General features: G+C 45.8%; 1 protein-coding gene across 1 annotated transcript in view; it reads left to right on the forward strand.

The window, feature by feature from the left end:
* Positions 1–20,277, forward strand: part of C5 (complement C5) — a 354,269-nt gene that overhangs the window by 181,701 nt on the left and 152,291 nt on the right. Inside the window, exons 20-21 of the mRNA XM_078641875.1 lie at positions 8,430–8,569; positions 12,787–13,014. Coding sequence (XP_078498001.1) covers positions 8,430–8,569; positions 12,787–13,014 — 368 coding nt within the window. The remainder of the gene's footprint in view (positions 1–8,429; positions 8,570–12,786; positions 13,015–20,277) is intronic.

Consider the following 20,277-nt stretch of genomic DNA (forward strand, 5'->3'; position numbering starts at 1 on the left):
GGGCCGGATTTCCATAACTTTGAGATATCAGCATCAAAGAGCTAAACCTTGAGAGGGCAGGATGGGTAATGCAGCAGAAGGCAGATCACAGAAGAGCAAAAGCTTCTGTATCAAGGTCATGGCTTGGTTCACATGGGCAAATATGCTGTGATAAGTACAGGAGAGCAAAGGAATGGAAACACAAGAGCAATGTATGAAGAACAAAACTGAAAACAATAAGTGGTAAGGAACCACCGTGGACGGGTGACGTATTGAGAGATGTGTGATATGTAACTAGGGAAAAACAGATTTGGAGTGCAGAATAGATTGCAGAGGCAAAGAGCAAACTGGAGTAAGATTGAACAGCAATGCCCATACCAAACGAATCAGGAGATTGGGTAATCAACATTATTGAAAACAGTAGACATCTAATAGCGGACAGTTAATGATGCCTTTGGTAAATAAAATTGCAGTTAACTATAGTCCTAGGAACACCTGTATTGCTGGCACTGGTCTGTGAACTGGGAGAAGTCCTGCTTGGCTCTGTTTTTTTTAAAAACATATATTTATATATTTTTTTAAGTTACCTTGTACATATAGTTACAGTATCTGTAGCATGTAGGCATAGACGCCCCCAAAGCACAACCTATCAAATCTCAAGGTTGGCAAGTGAAAAGATATAACAAAGATGTGCGTCATAACAAGGCAACCTCTCATTCACAGGTGGAGAAATCGCAGATGCACTGCTGAACATTTGACCAACGCGACCTAGCCGGCTCTTGTCACTTCTCCCTTCCCACCACCTCTTCCCTCCCTTGGTACCGTAAACATGCATCACCTGTGCAGCTGCATGGACCGTGAGTGACCCTCCCAGGCTACATCCCCTCTTGTGTGCACATGCAGCGCTCTCTGTCATTTGACATACCAGTGTAAGTGGACTGCAATCCTGCGTGCCCTCCAAGTGGGGTCCGAGCAGAATTGAGCGGTGTCCTTCCTCATAATCAACAACCGCCCCCTGTCACCACATGCAACTGTTACTTTCGTGGGTCTCCGGCATTAGTATGCTATTCAGTTGATCCACATACTCTCCCCATTGCCCCATGAGAGGACATCTCCCATCCCGGGCCTTCGAATCTACCTGCACTGAAAGTTCCGCTGTGGCCAAGTGGACCACTTTTCTCTGCCACAATTGGATAATGGGGGCCATCGCCGCTTTCCAACACATAACAATACTGTTCTTTGCAAGTACTAAAGCCGAGCCCGTGAACCAGCCACCTACTTAGTCCGCTTGGTCACTATTCCAGTGTTGAAGAGCCAACAAATGGGGTCTTGTGGTGGAGAAGCCTCAATCTCTGATTGAGCCATCTCCCACCAATATTCGACATTCAGCGGGCATGCCATATCATGTGGAGGAAGTCTGTGTTAACCTTTTCGCATCTAGGACAAACCACTCTGGCACTCGTAAACATCCTCACTATCCTGTCTGGAGAAAGGGCTGTATGATGTATGTAGTTGAACTGAGTAAAGCACAAACAAGCTTTCCATTGGATTCTCCCGATGGATCCAAGGCATCTCTTCCATATCAACTCCAGTAATCCTATCTGTGTAATGTAATGTAATGTATGTATACTTGTCAAGCGCACTGTTACCTCGTTACGTGGCGTCCTGGCGCTGTATACCGCTGAGGAACCCGTCCTGGCTTTCCCTGTGAGAGGGCACCCCAAGGTGAAGCCAGGCATCCCCGGCGCTGCTAGGGCCGTTGTGGAGATTAAGCAAGCTATTGCCCAGAGTTGCAGAGTGTGACCCAAGGTTAGCGTAGGCACCTAAGCGAGAATTATCGAGTCCGCGGACATTGACCCAAGACCCTGCCGCGTCGGGAATCGAACCCTGGTCCCGGGCCGACATCTGCTTCAGGGTATGCCGCTTCTAACCAGTGAGCCACACTTCTCCACTATCCACTATCCAGTATCCACTATCTCCAACTGTGACACCCACCACCCCTTAAAAGCTTGGATGCCAGCGTTAATGGAGTCTTTAAGTAGAGCACCATAAATGCCAGACATTACCCGCCCGGTGCCAGCTGAAGCTAACACCATTTCAGGGGGTCCTGCTGTAGGAAGTAAGTCACCATTGGACCCCCACAACCTGCTCGCTACTTCACACAAAGCTGAATACAGTAGAATACAGCCCTGGGTCTAGACCACCTGCATCAACAAGGTCCTCAAACATACGCCTTTGCCCATCTGGCACCACATCGCACCACATCGTGTACCCCGCATGAGTCCATTTTCCATCTTAATGCCCTTCTTCCAGCACCAGAGTGCCACTTTCAGCATTATATTATGAAAAGGGGCATCTTTCAATATCCCCTCCAGCAGTGGTTTACCCCTAAAGTCAAAGCCTAACATGTTGTGCTCATGGTTTATAGTGTCTCTTAGTCATCATAATGGCCACTAAAGTTGGGCATCCTCCAATGCGGCATAGAAAGTGGCTATTGCTATCCTGTGTCTCTTGTTTCCCCAAATGAAGGAGGCTAATAGTCATTGCAGATCACTGAAGAATAGCATCCTCAGCACTATCAGTAGTGCTACAGAGAAGTAAAGGAGTCAAGGGAGAATCAGGATTTTTTCTATGGACACTCTGTCCATGGTAGACAGGGGAAACTGTATCCAAAAGGGTAATGTCTGTCATATTGATACTAATGCTTTCTACAAATGACCCTGTATGAGATCGTATTTAGTATGATATATCTTTATCACTAAGTATTTAATGGTGTCCTACTTTCAAGGCAAGGACTCACCCCCATCTAAACGGCGCAGTAGTTTGGTGTATGTAACAAAGGGAACAAACATGACTTTCCCCAATTATTGCAGAGGCCAGACATGCTCCCTAAGTCATTCAGAACACTCCTAACCTCCAGAAAAAGTTATGGATCTGCCTTCAAATATATCAAGGTGCCTTTTCGAATATGTGTTGACCCTGTACCATTTACTATAGGTGCCCAGCCCTCTCACATTCCACGTCATGATGCGATATTCCTGTGTCCCTATATATGTTGCCTGTGACATGTAACCCCCATTTCAAAGCACAGGGTGGGAAAACGGTGTAGGAGTGGGCACCCGAGCTAAATGAAACCAAATGAAGAAACAATATAAACAATCCCCAAGAAACCTGCAACCTTGACCACCCCATCAATTGGACACAACCAAACACTGGGGCATATTATCAAGGGATTTATCTCTGCTTTTTTGGCTTTAAAAGCTAAGAAAGCAGAGATAAAATGATCTCCCTATTACCTAGCTGTCGCTAACACCAGTTAGCGACAGCTAGTAGGAGATAGCGACCATCTTGGGCTCCGCTTTGCATGTCAGAGAAATGTATCACTAATGACATGCAAAGTGGGCGTGCCAAGATGTTAGCGACTGGAAACAGTCACTAACATCGCTATCTCCTATTACCAACTTTTAGAGATATTCGCGCCCTGAGCAGTTCTTAGCCATGTTATCCAATGGGAGGTGGATAACATGGCTAAGAGCATTTGCTCGGTAATGCCTGAATATCGCTGACTTTTCTGCGATATTCATGCATTTCGGCCGATTTTTATCGCTTAGGAGATAAACCTTGATAATATCAAGGCTCTTAAGCGATAAAAATCGTCGCTACACGGCGATAAAATTATAGCCGCTAAGCCAACATAGCGATAATTATCGCTAGTTGTTGGTAATATGCCCCAGCGTCTTTAATAATTCCAGATGGTCCAACATCTTACAGAGCAATTCGTGACTATGCCACCAGAGCTACATAAACACCCCATCACACATTGACTCAGATGCTCATGTACCTCTACTCCGCTCCCCCTCTGCGCCAGAGAACCCCTCATTAAATGAAGCTTCCAGAAAACAATATCTTGCTTAGGGGCACATCAATAGATCTGCTGTCATTGGGGTGAATAAAGGGCCACCACAGAGCTCCTCTGGGAGCTCGGTCACCTGCCAAGTATCAACTGACCCCCCCGTTTCCCCATCTAATTCCCTGTCATCCAAACCAGCAAATGCAGAGTGCTCCACTGCGACCAGCACCTCTGCTCTTCCCATCACCACCTGTGTCTTCATCAACTTTCCACGGATGTTCCTGGTGGACCGCTGTCTACTCTGCTGCTTCTTCCACTCCTCCCCAAGGTCTGATGAAGAAGTACACTGAAAATCTCCTTGTGTCTCAAGCCATGCCCACACCTCTTTCGAGGACAAGAAATGACCCATAGCTTCGCCTGGTAAAAAGGGCATATTTGATTCCCATAGTGCGGAGGCGACGCTTTGCTTTCTGAAATTGTTGGTGGTGTTTGTGCACTTCCACTGTGTTGTCTGGAAACATTGTAATAGTACTATCATTGACAGTCCAGTGGCCCATGATCTAGGAAATTGAACAGTCTCGCCACTACGGGCCATGGCGTTGCCCCTGGTCCAGTCAGGCAGTCCGATACTCTATGTGCTCTTACCACTAAAACCAGTGCAGATGTCTTGCACCCTACCACTCGTTCAGATAGCCAGACCTACAGATATAAGTCCATGCTTGGCTCCTCAACACCTTCGGGGAACCCCAGCACCTTGATATTATACCTCCTGTAGCATCCCTCCGCATCAGAGCAACTCGAGGTGGTGGTGTTGCTACGCTACTGAAGGGTGCACAACCACCAGTTCCTTTTCTACATAGCACATATTTTAAACTTTAGTTTCTTGTGGTCCTTTCGGAAGAACACCACTTCGATCAATAAAGCATCCAATTTTTGTTCCAGGGAGGCTTTCAGACTACTGACAGTGGTCAGTAGTTAACCAAATTTCTCCATATGATCTTATAGGAGACGCTCCACTGACGTTCGTGGGGGTGGTTGTTTATGGCCCACTGCGGGGCGCAGTGTCATCTGTGGTTCTTTACCGCCTTTACTGGTCTTCACTTTGGCTATGATGATTGCCCGATATACTGTGTACTGCACACCCAGATTGGTGCCAGGCAGCGTTCTGCGAGTCCGATGTGTGTCTGTGTCCTTATGCATTCCCCACAGCCCTGGACAGCACAGATCCACTCACTGACCTTGGATCCCAGGCTTTCGGATGCCTGTACTTTCCACGAGTGTGCACCACCTTGGGAGCCGCTGCCGTAATAACGAGCAGTTCACTTTCAATTCCCCCTCATGGGCCCAGTTCCTCTCTAGTGGCTTTGGAGTTGTTCCCCCATCCCACTGACATCATCAGCAAGCGTCATGTATATCTGGGTTCCTCTGCTGTCAGCAGGGAACCACAGTTGTTCTCTGGTGCGTCTGTTGCGCCTCCTTGATTCTGGCCCCACTCAAGGCCTGTCCGGGTCGACTTCTGAGGAAATGTTTGATACGCAGCTGTCTTGAACTGGCTGGAGCTTATCCTAAACTGCTGCTCATGGCAAGTCACGTTTTGCAACCCTCGGCCCCAAGCCATGGCCTCCTGACAAGCACATGTTGTGAGCTTCTCAGCCCCACTCTCCCAATACTCTGCAGGGGCTTAGCGTAGAAAGTAGGTGAGAGCGTGGTCTGCCGTGTGTGCTCTGTACTTTGGATGCCCAAGCAATGGATCTCTCCTGTTGGATCTTTGCGCAATGCTCTCCCTTTCATCCTCAGGGCTCGCCTCTGTTAAGGGCTCACCTAGGCCTCCCACAAGACGCCGTTTTTTTCGAGTTGGTTTATACTGTGTGCTATACTTACGATCTCAGGACCTTGAGACCTAAGCCCCTTACGTGGGGTTTATTTTACTGCTTGTTTACATTGGAGCTCTCATTTGAACTTGGATTTAAACCTTTGGAGATTCTTATTTTACCTTACATGATTACTTGTTAAGCGATATGGATCATTGAGTGCGGTGCAAGAATATTTCTTATTGGAATTGCCCTGAGGAAGTCTTTTGCGTATACCGCTTTTAGACGAAACACGTGTTGGCTAGGATCCACATGGATGCTGCTATGAAAAAATAGAAGAAGAGAAAGTAGAAGTGTGGGCTTGAACCCTTTATTGGACACTCACTTGTTAACAATTGTACCTTTGTTCTTGCTCGGGATACCACGGACTTAACTTTATTGATGTGGAGGTTCTCTACATTAATTGTGATGGTTGGATGGACATCACTTTTATCCCTAGGAGCAGTCTGATATTGTTTGGAACTACGAATCACAACTGAGCGCAAATCTATAACCAATCATCTGATTTTTTGCTTTCATAGGCCTCCCACAGGTCAGGAGGTTATTATTATTTGGAGTAGATGTTTTGATTATGAACTGATTTGTCGATTGATTTCTGTTATCTGTTCATAATTTTATACTGTGAGATTTATTTCTGTTTGTATCCCCATATTTTGATCTAATCTGATAAAATTCAGTTTCTCTAATGAAATAGGTTTTTCCGTGTGCTTTCTTCTCTTTATATTGTTGTGATTTATCTGTGTTATCCTGTGGATACATCATTGTTAGATTGTATACAACTAACTTTTCAGACTAATGCGTACACATTCTTGTGTTTAAGTCTCTCAAGTAAAATCCCTTGTAGACAATCTCTCTTTGATAGTATTTAACATATGGTGCATTCTGTCCTTTCCTTGCGCTGGCTCACAATGTGTTGCCTAGCGACAACTCAGTCCCCTTGCACCGTTGTGCAAGGGTGCCTGTGTTGCACAACGGGGCATCGTCCTGCGCAAAAACAATCCTCCGAGGCATTTTCCTCTTTTGTGTGTGCTGTAGAATGCAGCACACAAAGAAAGAGGAAAGAATGAGGAGAAATGAAGACATTTCTCCTCGTTATGCTTCAACTGGGGAGGTGTTGCATTTTGACGCATCCCCAGGTCTACTAGTAATGGAAAATGTAGGAATGCGCCAAAGTCCACGGATGGATGCGTGGAAACATACACGCCCCACCTGTGGAACACTTCCCTGGGGCAGAGTAATGCAAAGCAGTGATTTGGGCTGCGTTCCATTGCTCTAGACTTTCAAGGCAGGCAGGGCCATGAAAGGTGGCTTTGCGTGGCTTCAAAAATCTGACTTAGGAGTTATGCCGCCCTTCCGCCCCCTTGCGCCTTCTTGCGTGGCTCAAGAGTGATGCTACTCGTTGATAAATCTGCCCTCCAAAATCACAATTATAGGCAGAATTGCAACCTTAATGTAATACAAAGGTATATACTCAAAAATTGGTGAAAGGATGTGGGGGCCACGAAGCAAAGAGTACTAGGGGGATCGGGTTGGCATATTGCTTAGAATGAGTCTTCATTTTGTTTCGCCTTCATGAATTATAAAGTAGCCCTATCAAACATTTATTTTAGTTTACTTTTTCCAGAGCAGTTGAGTGAAAGTCAGAACAGTGTATTATGTTTTGGACAGTAAAATGCACTTTCATAGCTTCTCCTATTCGTGTGGCACCTTAAAGGTTAGTTAAAATGAGACAGTGGTCGGATTGTTTTGGATTCTGAGGCCCTCATTGCATGGGTTGTAATTAAATGGTGTGTTAGCTCCACCTGAGGACTTACCAATCCTGGGGGGGTGGTGGGTTATTTTTCCGTAGTGTAGCGTTGTCACATCATTCTGTGCTAAGCATCTCAGAGTAAAGGCTACTGCAGTAATGACATATTTTGAGTGCACAACTTTGAATATTGTTGTTTCCCATGTACACATTTTGCCTGGTTGTACCTGCAGTGGACTTGCTGGACTTGCGCAGGAAAAAAAGTGAAATTTGTTCACTACTTGTAATCACAATTCTACAGCAAATCTCTCTTTGCATGTGAATAGGGATTATCGGGCACTGAGAAGGAGGCCCTATGTGTCTCCGTCAGCCACCAGCTCTCCCCGGAGACAGCGTTACAATGCCTTCATGCAGGACGTGAGACTCCAACAGACAGTGGAGCTGGGCGCAAACTTCTTTCCTCTTGCAGTATAAATGTGGCCTGAACTTGCCAGAAATTATGGATAGGAGTTGTTTTTGCTAACTCCTTGGCATATTCTAGCAATGGCTATTTAAGGAATGTAGATGGGATTGGGAATTATAGCAGATGGCGGGGGTATCATTTAGCTGGTTCCATACATAAGAGCTGTTGAGTTGTTCTAGTTATGATCTACCTTGCTCCAGTTCCAGCCCAAATTTGTCCCATGATGTTATGAGCCCCTGTGCCTGCATGCCTGTGCATTTTCCCACTCCATAAAGAATCTTCTATGTCCAGCAGATCAATAGGACCACATCTTGGATCACTTTCACCACGCAGAAGATAATTTCTGGTGCTGCTCTACATGGCTTTTCTCATCATGATAAAAATAATGCTTCCCAGGTGTGACCAAGTAGACTGAAATGCAAGGAACCATTGGATCAAAGTATGCCTTGCGCCAAATTGCGAATAAAGAAGTGCTTTAATCTTTCATGCTTATTTTTCCTCCTTCTCTTTCTCCTGCAGGTCTCTGTGTGGCTGATCCGGTGAGAGTGGAGGTGTTTAAAGATGTCTTCCTCAACGCGCACATGCCTTACTCGGTTGTTCGTGGCGAACAGATTGAGCTGATTGGCTCTGTTTATAACTACAGAGACTCCAGAGTTAGGGTAATCAGTTTTTATTTTCTGAAAAACAACTTTCCTAAAACACAGTAGAGAGGTGTCCTGAGTAATGCTTTTAATATCCCTCTCACATCTATGTCCTCTGGCCCAACATGGATCATGGTTCACTGTTGCAATGTTGGGTATAATATTGTGTTATTTGACTTTGGGTGTGGAGGCTAAGCAGACACATCCTTGCAACTGGTGGAGTGTTCTTCCTAAATCTTGCTTAGCTTTTCTCCACAGAGTATACCTAGAGCTATCTTAAAATTTATATTCCTTATTAAACTAGGTTACACAGTGGTAAGGGATTCCCCACCAAGAAACAAGTAGCTTTCTGCTCAGCTTCCTAAACATCTGATCTAGAGTCGCCACCTCCCTCTAGGTCATTATGGGAGCGGTTTTCCATCTTAGACTTTTGTGTGGCAGCCTAAAGCACACCTGAAAACAATGATTTGTTCATGGAAATTTCAGCGTCGTGGCGGGAAAAAAATATGTTGTAAAAGTTGATGTAGGCGAGCCGTGCAGCACAAAAGAAAGGCGCGAGGTCGCCTTGTTAAATTTGAAGCATGGTATGTTTAATTGTAAAACATTTACAGGGAGTGAGATGATTAACCTAAACTAATGTAACTCCAATTCGCAAAATACAATGAAAAAGTCAACATTCCAGCACAGACCCTCATCCAGGCTAGGCTGTAGCACATACACACAAAAGAACATGCACACAAAGGAACATGTTGCAAGTTTGTTTATGCCAGTTGACATAAGGATGCCAATCAGGGGAAGGTTCAATTGATCTTCAGAGGGCATTAATCCCTGTTCTTTTTTGAGGAACAACAGCACTCAAGAGCATGTGTGAAGACATCAGCGACAGACTGTAGGTGGGTTCACAGACATTTATCACCCACAGTGCAGAAGGCTACTGAAATAATTGAATGTATCAGAAGAATCTTGGTCATTGAACAGGATTGGTTTAGTCTCCTATCTGGAGTGAAACCAGATTGATGTCAACCCAACATGGCTCTGTCTCAAGACATTTTTGAAAGCCGCTGGCCAATACATTTTCAAGAAACTTGGATAATCAGGGTAGTCGGGTATGGGCCAAGCATTTTGTCAATGCGGTTAAATAATTCTTAACACCACATTGTACCCATTCTGCTGCAACTCACTGAGCTGGAAATGTGCCCCCAAACTTTCTCTCACTTCCCCTCCGATAGAGGTGGTAGAACTGCTAATTTTCCATTGGCCAAGCCTCAGCTGGCTCCGTCAGCACATCACCCAACACAGATCTATTGTCAAAACAGCACTCTAAGAGCCGCTGTGTTTAAGTCGGACCTTCAAATGTAGTTTTTTCCAGTTTTCAGTAGGCATGTAAACGAAGACAGTTGTAAACAGAGAAATGGCTAAAAGAAAACTCCCAGTGTGTCAGTGCATTTCTTTAAGAAACAACCCCCTGTTGACCAGCACACCCACTTTTGCAATTTTGTTGACAGTCTTTCTACAGTATGGGTGGAAGCACTTCTGGTAAACATTCCCTGCCAGTAGAACAGGGAGCTTTAAATATGAAGGGCCTTCTGCTCCTAGGTCTGCTGCTGATGGGGCAGGGAAGGTGGAGTCTCCACCACCCTGTGGCTCAGTGGCCAGCCTGCTGAAGTCTAGGTTGGACCAGAGAGCTCCATAACAGTTGACCGTATGGTAACATTTGGTGTAATATGATGAAAAAGAAAAGATATGTACTAGTTAACCATCAGTGAATGCATACCAAAGAGTAACAAGAGAACAATAAAAAGCACCTTTGTGGTAATAAATGTAGCTATGTAGAAACTGGTTATTGTAGTCTTATTAAACCCTTGTTACCTAGTAAATACACACCATTAGGGTAGATAATTATGTTACTCAGTAGGTTAGTGTGGAAAGGAGATGATTTAGAGCAATGAAGCAATATCCTCAAAGAGCTATTCAAAATCTCACATAATTGCTACAGATATACTTCATGTTTATATTTCACAGTGCTTACTTTATAATCACTCACAATTGACCTCCAAGTTTAGAGTTGTTTCATATTAAATAAACTGTGCTCATAGCACATCTTGTGTATTGCAAAGTAGTACCTACATAACAGTTAATTAGGGCTTTACTTCTACTACACATACGCGTGGGCTTGACATCTTGCTGGTGGTAAGCATATGAATAAGCAAGTGGCATAGAAGGGACTTTTAATTGCTGTATGTGTGGTTCTACTGCAAGGTATAGAAGTTACCTCATTCATGGTGTAATAGAACAGGCCTTTGAAAGGTAAACAGGCATGTACCTTCAAGTAGTCTCTCTACACTCCAAAAAGGGCTGTATGTCTGCCTCAGCAGCCTGCCTGAATCCCAACAGAGCCGCTTGGGGCCAGAGGAGGGATTCATATCCACATCTTGTCTCCCATTTTGTGCCTAATTCCAGGCTGTTTTATTGCATATTCTGGGCCCAATTCACAAAGGGACTTACATGTAATAAAGCTATGAGTGCGTAGTCTTCGCATTGGTGATGCAGTCTCTGCACTTGTGGCGGAATCTCCACATGTGTTGGAATTTCCATATGGCGCTCTCTGCGAGAAATTATAGATGGATAATTTCTGGCCCTGGTTGTGGAGATTCCTTCACAAGGGCGGAGCCTCCTCTACGAGTGCAGACTCCATCACGAGTGCGGAGAATCTTCCACGAGTGCAGACTTCATCGCGAGTGCGGAGATTCCTCCACGAGTACAGACTTCAACACGAGTGCGGAGACTCCTCACTCATAACTTTCCTACACGTAAGTCCATTTGTGAATCAGGTCTTCAGGGTTTATTACTGAGAATGTAAAGTCCCACCCCCGTCATAGTTTCTTCACGATGGGGCTTTGCTATGGGAATGCCATCTCAAGAGATCTCAAGTTGCCCATCTTGTTAGCTGGTTTGGCAAAGATAAGTGGAGGTTATAGAGTTAGCTGCCAGGTAATGCTATAGGTTGGTAAGCACTCACAATATGCCTCTCTCTCTATGACTCTCTCCTCCACGTTTTAACAACAGTGTCTCAACCGGATTTAGTGAGGAAGGCAAATACACAAGTATTTGCCTTCCTCATTAAATCCAAAGCAAAGCAAAGAAAGGAGAGACTTGAGAATGCGTTGTGAGTTGCGCTGTATGACCGATCATACAGCGCACCTCACGGCGCATTCTCAACTTTGGTTCACAAACAATTATCTGTCTTCCATTCATTGAAGAGGAACCATTGTTTTTGTATATATTGCTCTTCAACCTTGCCACTTTGCTTCCATTGCTGTGTTTTCCACCTGTCACTCGCGCCGTCACTCTTTGTTTCACGAGCACCACGTGCACAAAGCCCCCTTGGGTTGCCGCCCCATTTTATGCCGACAGTGCTTTTATTATAACTGTCCTGTATAAAGTGTGAATTCAATATATGATGCCATGAGCACTTTTTCAAAAAAGATACCGGGAGTCTCTCCTTTCTTTGCTACCTTGTAATGTCGTGTACATACTTGTGTATTTGCCTTCCTCATTTAGGGGCCGATTATGATGGCGGACGGACCTGAGTCCGTCCGCCACCATAGAGTAGGAGGGAACCTCCGAATTGCCTGCGGAGTTCCCTCCTGTGCAATTAGGATGTGACCGCCACCCTGGCGGTCCCATCCTCAATCTTTAACATTGCGGCGGGTGCAGCTTCAAGCTGCACCCGCCGCAATGTTAAAAATGCATGCACGGCATTTGCGTGCACAAAGCAGCAGGCACCGCGCGGTGCCTGCCGCTTTGTCCACACAAATGCAGGGGGGTACCATAGGTACCCCCCATGTGCACCCCCCAACCCTCTTCACCCAGGGGGCCCGCAACGGGCCCCCGAAGTAAAGGTCCGTATGCTTTTCCACAGCGGAAAAGCCGCCGTGGAAAAGCATACTTTCTACGCGATCATAATATGGCTGGCGGTAGACACCGCCAGCCATGTTATTGCTTTTCCGCCGCGGTCGGAAGGTGACCGCGGCGGAAAAGCTGCGGACTGAAAAACGATCCCCCAGCCATCCTAATCTGGCGGGGGGTCTTTTTCAGTCCGCAGCAGTTTTCCCGCATCCTCCGGGCCGGCGGTGGATTCCGACACTGTTGTTAAAACGTATATATACCTAGATCTCAATCCGGTCTATGGGTTATACTTCTGTTGTTCTTTATTTTATTACTCTCTCTTCCAGGCGTGCCTCACAATGGCAGTCGGAGAGGAAATCTGTTTATTCAAAGGCATGTCCGCCAAAGTAAAAGGGATCCAGACCACCTCTTGCAGCTATTCCTATCTTCAGGCCTCCTCCGTCACCGCGGTGAAGTTCAAAGTCCTGCCCCTGGAGCTTGGGCTGCACACCATCAACTTCACACTCACCTCTGAATATGGAAATGAAATTGTGGTGAAAACATTGAGGGTCGTGGTACGTATGGATGATATCATTTATTTTTTGAGGGGAGATGTCTTTATTTGTTTTTCAATGTGGGAGCAGAACATTGCTAAATATTGTAAGAGGGTGATGGGAGTTACTGCCAGGTCCTTTTCTATTTGTTCTCACTTTGGCTACGTCATAGCAGGTGATTTTGGCTTCACTACTTCTCAATATATACGTTTGCATTTGAGTAAGATGCTCCTGACATTTTCAGCAAATTCTCGTTGACTGAACTGTTCAGACTTGCTTTCTACCTGAACTCACCAGAAAGGAAGGGTTACACTAGAACAACATAGGACAATGCACAACCCTTTGAACTGGACTCCCACAACATTTGTCAGTATGCTTTCAACTCTTCTAATGCTCAGAAATAACAGAAAGGGGGCATCTAGTCCATTCGTTGACATGTAGAGTAAAGTAAGTCTTTTTGGCTCTGTGGTAGCCTCTACTGTGTATCCTATATCTTGATTGCTCTGTCGTTGCCTCTCCTCTGTATCCTATCTCTTGATTGCTCTGCGGTAGCCACTCCTGTGTATCCTATCTCTAAATTGCTCTATGCTAGCCTTTCCTGTATATCCTATCTCTTGATTGCTCTGCGATAACATCTCCTGTGTATCCTATCTGTTGATAGCACTGCTGTAGCCTCTCCTGTGTATTCTATCTCTAAATTGCTCTGGGGTAGCCTCTCCTGTGTATCCTATCTCTTGATTGCTCTGCGGTAGCCTCTCCTTTGTATCCTATCTCTTGATTGCTCTGCGGTAGCCACTCCTGTGTATCCTATCTCTAAATTGCTCTATGCTAGCCTTTCCTGTATATCCTATCTCTTGATTGCTCTGCGATAACATCTCCTGTGTATCCTATCTGTTGATAGCTCTGCTGTAGCCTCTCCTGTGTATCCTATGTCTTGATTGATCTGCAGTAGCCTTTCCTGTATATCCTATCTCTTGATTGCTCTGCGATAACATCTCCTGTGTATCCTATCTGTTGATAGCACTGCTGTAGCCTCTCCTGTGTATTCTATCTCTAAATTGCTCTGGGGTAGCCTCTCCTGTGTATCCTATCTCTAAATTGCTCTGGGGTAGCCTCTCATGTGTATCCTATCTCTTGACTGCTCTATGGTAGCCTCTCCTGTGTATCCTATCTCTAAATTGCTCTGTCGTTGCCTCTCCTGTGTATCCTATCATCTTTTGATTGCTCTGTAGTAGCCTCTCCTGTATATCCCATCTCTTGATTGCTCTGTGGTAGCCTCTCCTGTGTATCCTATGTCTTTATTGATCTGCAGTAGCCTCTCCTGTCTATCCTATCTCTTGATTGCTCTGCGGTAGCCTCTCCTGTATATCCTATCTCTTGATTGCTCTGTGGCAGCCTCTCCTGTGTATCCTATCTCTTGATTGCTCTGCGGTAGCCTCTCCTGTGTATCCGATCTCTTGATTGCTCTGCGGTAACATCCCCTGTGTATCCCATCATCTCTTGATTGCTCTGCGGTAGCCTCTCCTGTGTATCCTATCTCTTGATTGCTCTGCGGTAGCCTCTCCTGTATATCCTATCTCTTGATTGCTCTGCGGTAGCCTCTCTTGCGTATCCTATCTCTTGATTGCTCTGCGGTAACCTCCCCTGTGTATCCCATCATCTCTTGATTGCTCTGCGGTAGCCTCTCCTGTATATCCTATCTGTTGATAGCTCTGCTGTATCCTCTCTTGCGTATCCTATGTCTTGATTGCTCTGCGGTAGCCTCTCCTGTGCATCCTATCTATAAATTGCTCTATGCTAGCCTTTCCTGTATATCCTATCTCTTGATTGCTCTGCGATAACATCTCCTGTGTATCCCATCTGTTGATAGCTCTGCTGTAGCCTCTCCTGTGTATCCTATCTCTAAATTGCTCTGTGGTAGCCTCTACTGTGTATCCTACCTGTTGATAGCTCTGCTGTAGCCTCTCCTGTGTATCCTATCTCTAAATTGCTCTGGGGTAGCCTCGACTGTGTATCCTATCGCTTGACTGCTCTGCGATAGCCTCTCCTGTGTATCCTATCTCTAAATTGCTCTGTCGTTGCCTCTCCTGTGTATCCTATCATCTTTTGATTGCTCTGCAGTAGCCTCTCCTGTATATCCTATCTCTTGATTGCTCTGTCGTAGCCTCTGCTGTGTATCCTATGTCTTGATTGATCTGCGGTAGCCTCTCTTGTGTATCCTATCTCTTGGTTGCTCTGTGGTAGCCTCTCCTGTGTATCCTATCTCTTGATTGCTCTGCAGTAGCCTCTCCTGTGTATCCTATCTCTAAATTGCTCTGTGGTAGCCTCTACTGTGTATCCTATCTGTTGATAGCTCTGCTGTATCCTCTCCTGTGTATCCTATCTCTTGATTGCTCTGCGGTAGCCTCTCCTGTGTATCCTATCTCTAAATTGCTCTATGCTATCCTTTCCTGTATATCCTATCTCTTGATTGCTCTGCGATAACATCTCCTGTGTATCCTATCTGTTGATAGCTCTGCTGTAGCCTCTCCTGTGTATCCTATCTCTAAATTGCTCTGTGGTAGCCTCTACTGTGTATCCTATCTGTTGATAGCTCTGCTGTAGCCTCTCCTGTGTATCCTATCTCTAAATTGCTCTGTGGTAGCCTCTCCTGTGTATCCTATCTCTTGACTGCTCTGCGATAGCATCTCCTGTGTATTCTATCTGTTGATAGCTCGGCTGTAGCCTCTCCTGTGTATCCTCTCTCTAAATTGCTCTGTGGTAGCCTCTCCTGTGTATCCTATCTCTTGATTGCTCTGCAGTAGCCTGTCCTGTGTATCCTATCTCTAAATTGCTCTATGCTATCCTTTCCTGTATATCCTATCTCTTGATTGCTCTGCGATAACATCTCCTGTGTATCCTATCTGTTGATAGCTCTGCTGTAGCCTCTCCTGTGTATCCTATCTCTAAATTGCTCTGTGGTAGCCTCCGCTGTGTATCCCATCATCTCTTGATTGCTCTGCGGTAGCCTCTCCTGTATATCCTATCTCTTGATTGCTCTGCGGTAGCCTCTCCTGTGTATCCTATCTCTAAATTGCTCTATGCTATCCTTTCCTGTATATCCTATCTCTTGATTGCTCTGCGATAACATCTCCTGTGTATCCTATCTGTTGATAGCTCTGCTGTAGCCTCTCCTGTGTATCCTATCTCTAAATTGCTCTGTGGTAGCCTCTACTGTGTATCCTATCTGTTGATAGCTCTGCTGTAGCCTCTCCTGTGTATCCTATCTCTAAATTGCTCTGTGGTAGCCTCTCCTGTGTATCCTATCTCTTGACTGCTCTGCGATAGCATCTCCTGTGTATTCTATCTGTTGATAGCTCTGCTGTAGCCTCTCCTGTGTATCCTCTCTCTAAATTGCTCTGTGGTAACCTCTACTGTGTATCCTATCTGTTGATAGCTCTGCCGTAGCCTCTCCTGTGTATCCTATCTCTAAATTGCTCTGTGGTAGCCTCTCCTGTGTATCCTATCTCTTGATTGCTCTGTGGTAGCCTCTCCTGTGTATCCTATCTCTTGATTGCTCTGCAGTAGCCTCTCCTGTGTATCCGATCTCTTGATTGCTCTGTGGTAGCCTCTCCTGTGTATCCTATCTCTTGATTGGTCTGCGGTAGCCTCTCCTGTGTATCCTATCTCTTGTTTGGTTTGCTGTAGCCTCTCCTGTGTACCCTATCTCTTGACTGCTCTGTGGTAGCCTCTCCTGTGTATCCTATCTCTTGATTGCTCTGCGGTAGCCTCTCCTGTGTATCCTATCTCTAAATTGCTCTGTGGTAGCCTCTCCTCTGTGTCTTATGTCTTAATTGCTCTACGCTAGCCTTTCCTGTATATCCTATCTCTTGATTGCTCTGCGATAGCATCTCCTGTGTATCCTATCTGTTGATAGCTCTGCTGTAGCCTCTCCTGTGTATCCTATCTCTAAATTGCTCTGCTATAGCCTCTACTGTGTATCCTATCCGCTGATAGCTCTGCTGTAGCCTCTCCTGTGTATCCTATCTCTAATTTGCTCTGTGGTAGCCTCTACTGTGTATCCTATCTGTTGATAGCTCTGCTGTAGCCTCTCCTGTGTATCCTATCTCTAAATTGCTCTGTGGTAGCCTCTCCTGTGTATTCTATCTCTAAATTGCTCTGTGGTAGCCTCTCCTGTGTATCCTATCTCTAAATTGCTCTGTGGTAGCCTCTCCTGTGTATCCTATCTGTTGGTAGCTCTGCAGTAGCCTCTCCTGTGTATCCTATCTCTAAATTGCTCTGTGGTAGCCTCTCCTGTGTATCCTATCTCTAAATTGCTCTGTGGTAGCCTCTCCTGTGTATCCTATATGTTGGTAGCTCTGCTGTAGCCTCGCCCGTGTATCCTATCTCTAAAGTGCTCTGTGGTAGCCTCTCCTGTGTATCCTATCTGTTGGTAGCTCTGCAGTAGCCTGTCCTATGTATCCTATCTCTAAATTGCTCTGTGGTAGCCTCTCCTGTGTATCCTATCTCTAAATTGCTCTGTGGTAGCCTCTCCTGTGTATTCTATCTGTTGGTAGCTCTGCTGTAGCCTCGCCTGTGTATCCTATCTCTAAAGTGCTCTGTGGTAGCCTCTCCTGTGTATCCTATCTCTAAAGTGCTCTGTGGTAGCCTCTCCTGTGTATCCTATCTGTTGGTAGCTCTGCAGTAGCCGCTCCTGTGTATCCTATCTCTAAATTGCTCTGTGATAGCCTCTCCTGTGTATCCTATCTCTAAATTGCTCTGTGGTAGCCTCTCCTGTGTATCCTATCTGTTGGTAGCTCTGCTGTAGCCTCTCCTGTGTATCCTATCTCTACATTGGTCTGTGGTAGCCTCTCCTGTGTATCCTATCTGTTGGTAGCTCTGCAGTAGCCTCTCCTGTGTATCCTATCTCTACATTGCTCTGTGGTAGCCTCTCCTGTGTATCCTATCTCTTGATTGCTCTGTGGTAGCCTCTCCTGTGTATCTTATCTCTGGATTGCTCTATGGTAGCCTCTCCTGCGTATCTTATCTCTGGATTGCTCTTTGGTAGCCTCTCCTGTGTATCTTATCTCTGGATTGCTCTATGGTAGCCTCTCCTGTGTATCTTATCTCTGGATTGCTGTATGGTAGCCTCTCCTGTGTATCTTATCTCTGGATTGCTCTATGGTAGCCTCTCCTGTGTATCCTATCTCTTGATTGCCCTGTGGTAGCCTCTCCTGTGTATCCTATCTCTTGATTGCTCTATGGTAGCCTCTCCTGTGTATCCTATCTCTTGATTGCTCTGTGGTAGCCTTTCCTGTGTATCCTATCTCTTGGTTGCTCTGTGGTAGCCTCTCCTGTGTATCCTATCTCTTGATTGCTCTATGGTAGCCTCTCCTGTGTATCCTATCTCTTGATTGCTCTGTGGTAGCCTCTCCTGTGTATCCTATCTCTTGATTGCTCTGTGGAAGCCTCTCCTGTGTATCCTATCTCTTGATTGCTCTATGGTAGCCTCTCCTGTGTATCCTATCTCTTGATTGCTCTATGGTAGCCTCTCCTGTGTATCCTATCTCTTGATTGCTCTGTGGAAGCCTCTCCTGTGTATCCTATCTCTTGATTGCTCTGTGGTAGCCTCTCCTGTGTATCTTATCTCTGGATTGCTCTATGGTAGCCTCTCCTGTGTATCCTATCTCTTGATTGCCCTGTGGTAGCCTCTCCTGTGTATCCTATCTCTTGATTGCTCTGTGGTAGCCTCTCCTGTGTATCCTATCTCTTGATTGCTCTGTGGTAGCCTTTCCTGTGTATCCTATCTCTTGATTGCTCTGTGGTAGCCTCTCCGGTGTATCCTATCTCTTGATTGCTCTATGGTAGCATCTCCTGTGTATCCTATCTCTTGATTGCTCTGTGGTAGCCTCTCCTGTGTATCCTATCTCTTGATTGCTCTGTGGTAGCCTCTCCTGTGTATCTTATCTCTGGATTGCTCTATGGTAGCCTCTCCTGTGTATCCTATCTCTTGATTGCCCTGTGGTAGCCTCTCCTGTGTATCCTATCTCTTGATTGCCCTGTGGTAGCCTCTCCTGTGTATCCTATCTCTTGATTGCTCTATGGTAGCCTCTCCTGTGTATCCTATCTCTTGATTGCTCTGTGGTAGCCTTTCCTGTGTATCCTATCTCTTGGTTGCTCTGTGGTAGCCTCTCCTGTGTATCCTATCTCTTGATTGCTCTATGGTAGCCTCTCCTGTGTATCCTATCTCTTGATTGCTCTGTGGTAGCCTCTCCTGTGTATCCTATCTCTTGATTGCTCTGTGGAAGCCTCTCCTGTGTATCCTATCTCTTGATTGCTCTATGGTAGCCTCTCCTGTGTATCCTATCTCTTGATTGCTCTATGGTAGCCTCTCCTGTGTATCCTATCTCTTGATTGCTCTGTGGAAGCCTCTCCTGTGTATCCTATCTCTTGATTGCTCTGTGGTAGCCTCTCCTGTGTATCTTATCTCTGGATTGCTCTATGGTAGCCTCTCCTGTGTATCCTATCTCTTGATTGCCCTGTGGTAGCCTCTCCTGTGTATCCTATCTCTTGATTGCTCTGTGGTAGCCTCTCCTGTGTATCCTATCTCTTGATTGCTCTGTGGTAGCCTTTCCTGTGTATCCTATCTCTTGATTGCTCTGTGGTAGCCTCTCCGGTGTATCCTATCTCTTGATTGCTCTATGGTAGCCTCTCCTGTGTATCCTATCTCTTGATTGCTCTGTGGTAGCCTCTCCTGTGTATCCTATCTCTTGATTGCTCTGTGGTAGCCTCTCCTGTGTATCTTATCTCTGGATTGCTCTATGGTAGCCTCTCCTGTGTATCCTATCTCTTGATTGCCCTGTGGTAGCCTCTCCTGTGTATCCTATCTCTTGATTGCTCTGTGGAAGCCTCTCCTGTGTATCCTATCTCTTGATTGCTCTGTGGTAGCCTCTCCTGTGTATCCTATCTCTGGATTGCTCTATGGTAGCCTCTCCTGTGTATCCTATCTCTGGATTGCTCTATGGTAGCCTCTCCTGTGTATCCTATCTCTTGATTGCCCTGTGGTAGCCTCTCCTGTGTATCCTATCTCTTGATTGCTCTGTGGTAGCCTCTCCTGTGTATCCTATCTCTTGATTGCTCTATGGTAGCCTCTCCTGTGTATCCTATCTCTTGATTGCTCTGTGGTAGCCTCTCCGGTGTATCCTATCTCTTGATTGCTCTATGGTAGCCTCTCCTGTGTATCCTATCTCTTGATTGCTCTGTGGTAGCCTCTCCTGTGTATCCTATCTCTTGATTGCTCTGTGG

The sequence above is a fragment of the Lissotriton helveticus genome, chromosome 5_1, assembly GCF_964261635.1.
Source record: "Lissotriton helveticus chromosome 5_1, aLisHel1.1, whole genome shotgun sequence".
Classification (NCBI taxonomy): domain Eukaryota; kingdom Metazoa; phylum Chordata; class Amphibia; order Caudata; family Salamandridae; genus Lissotriton; species Lissotriton helveticus.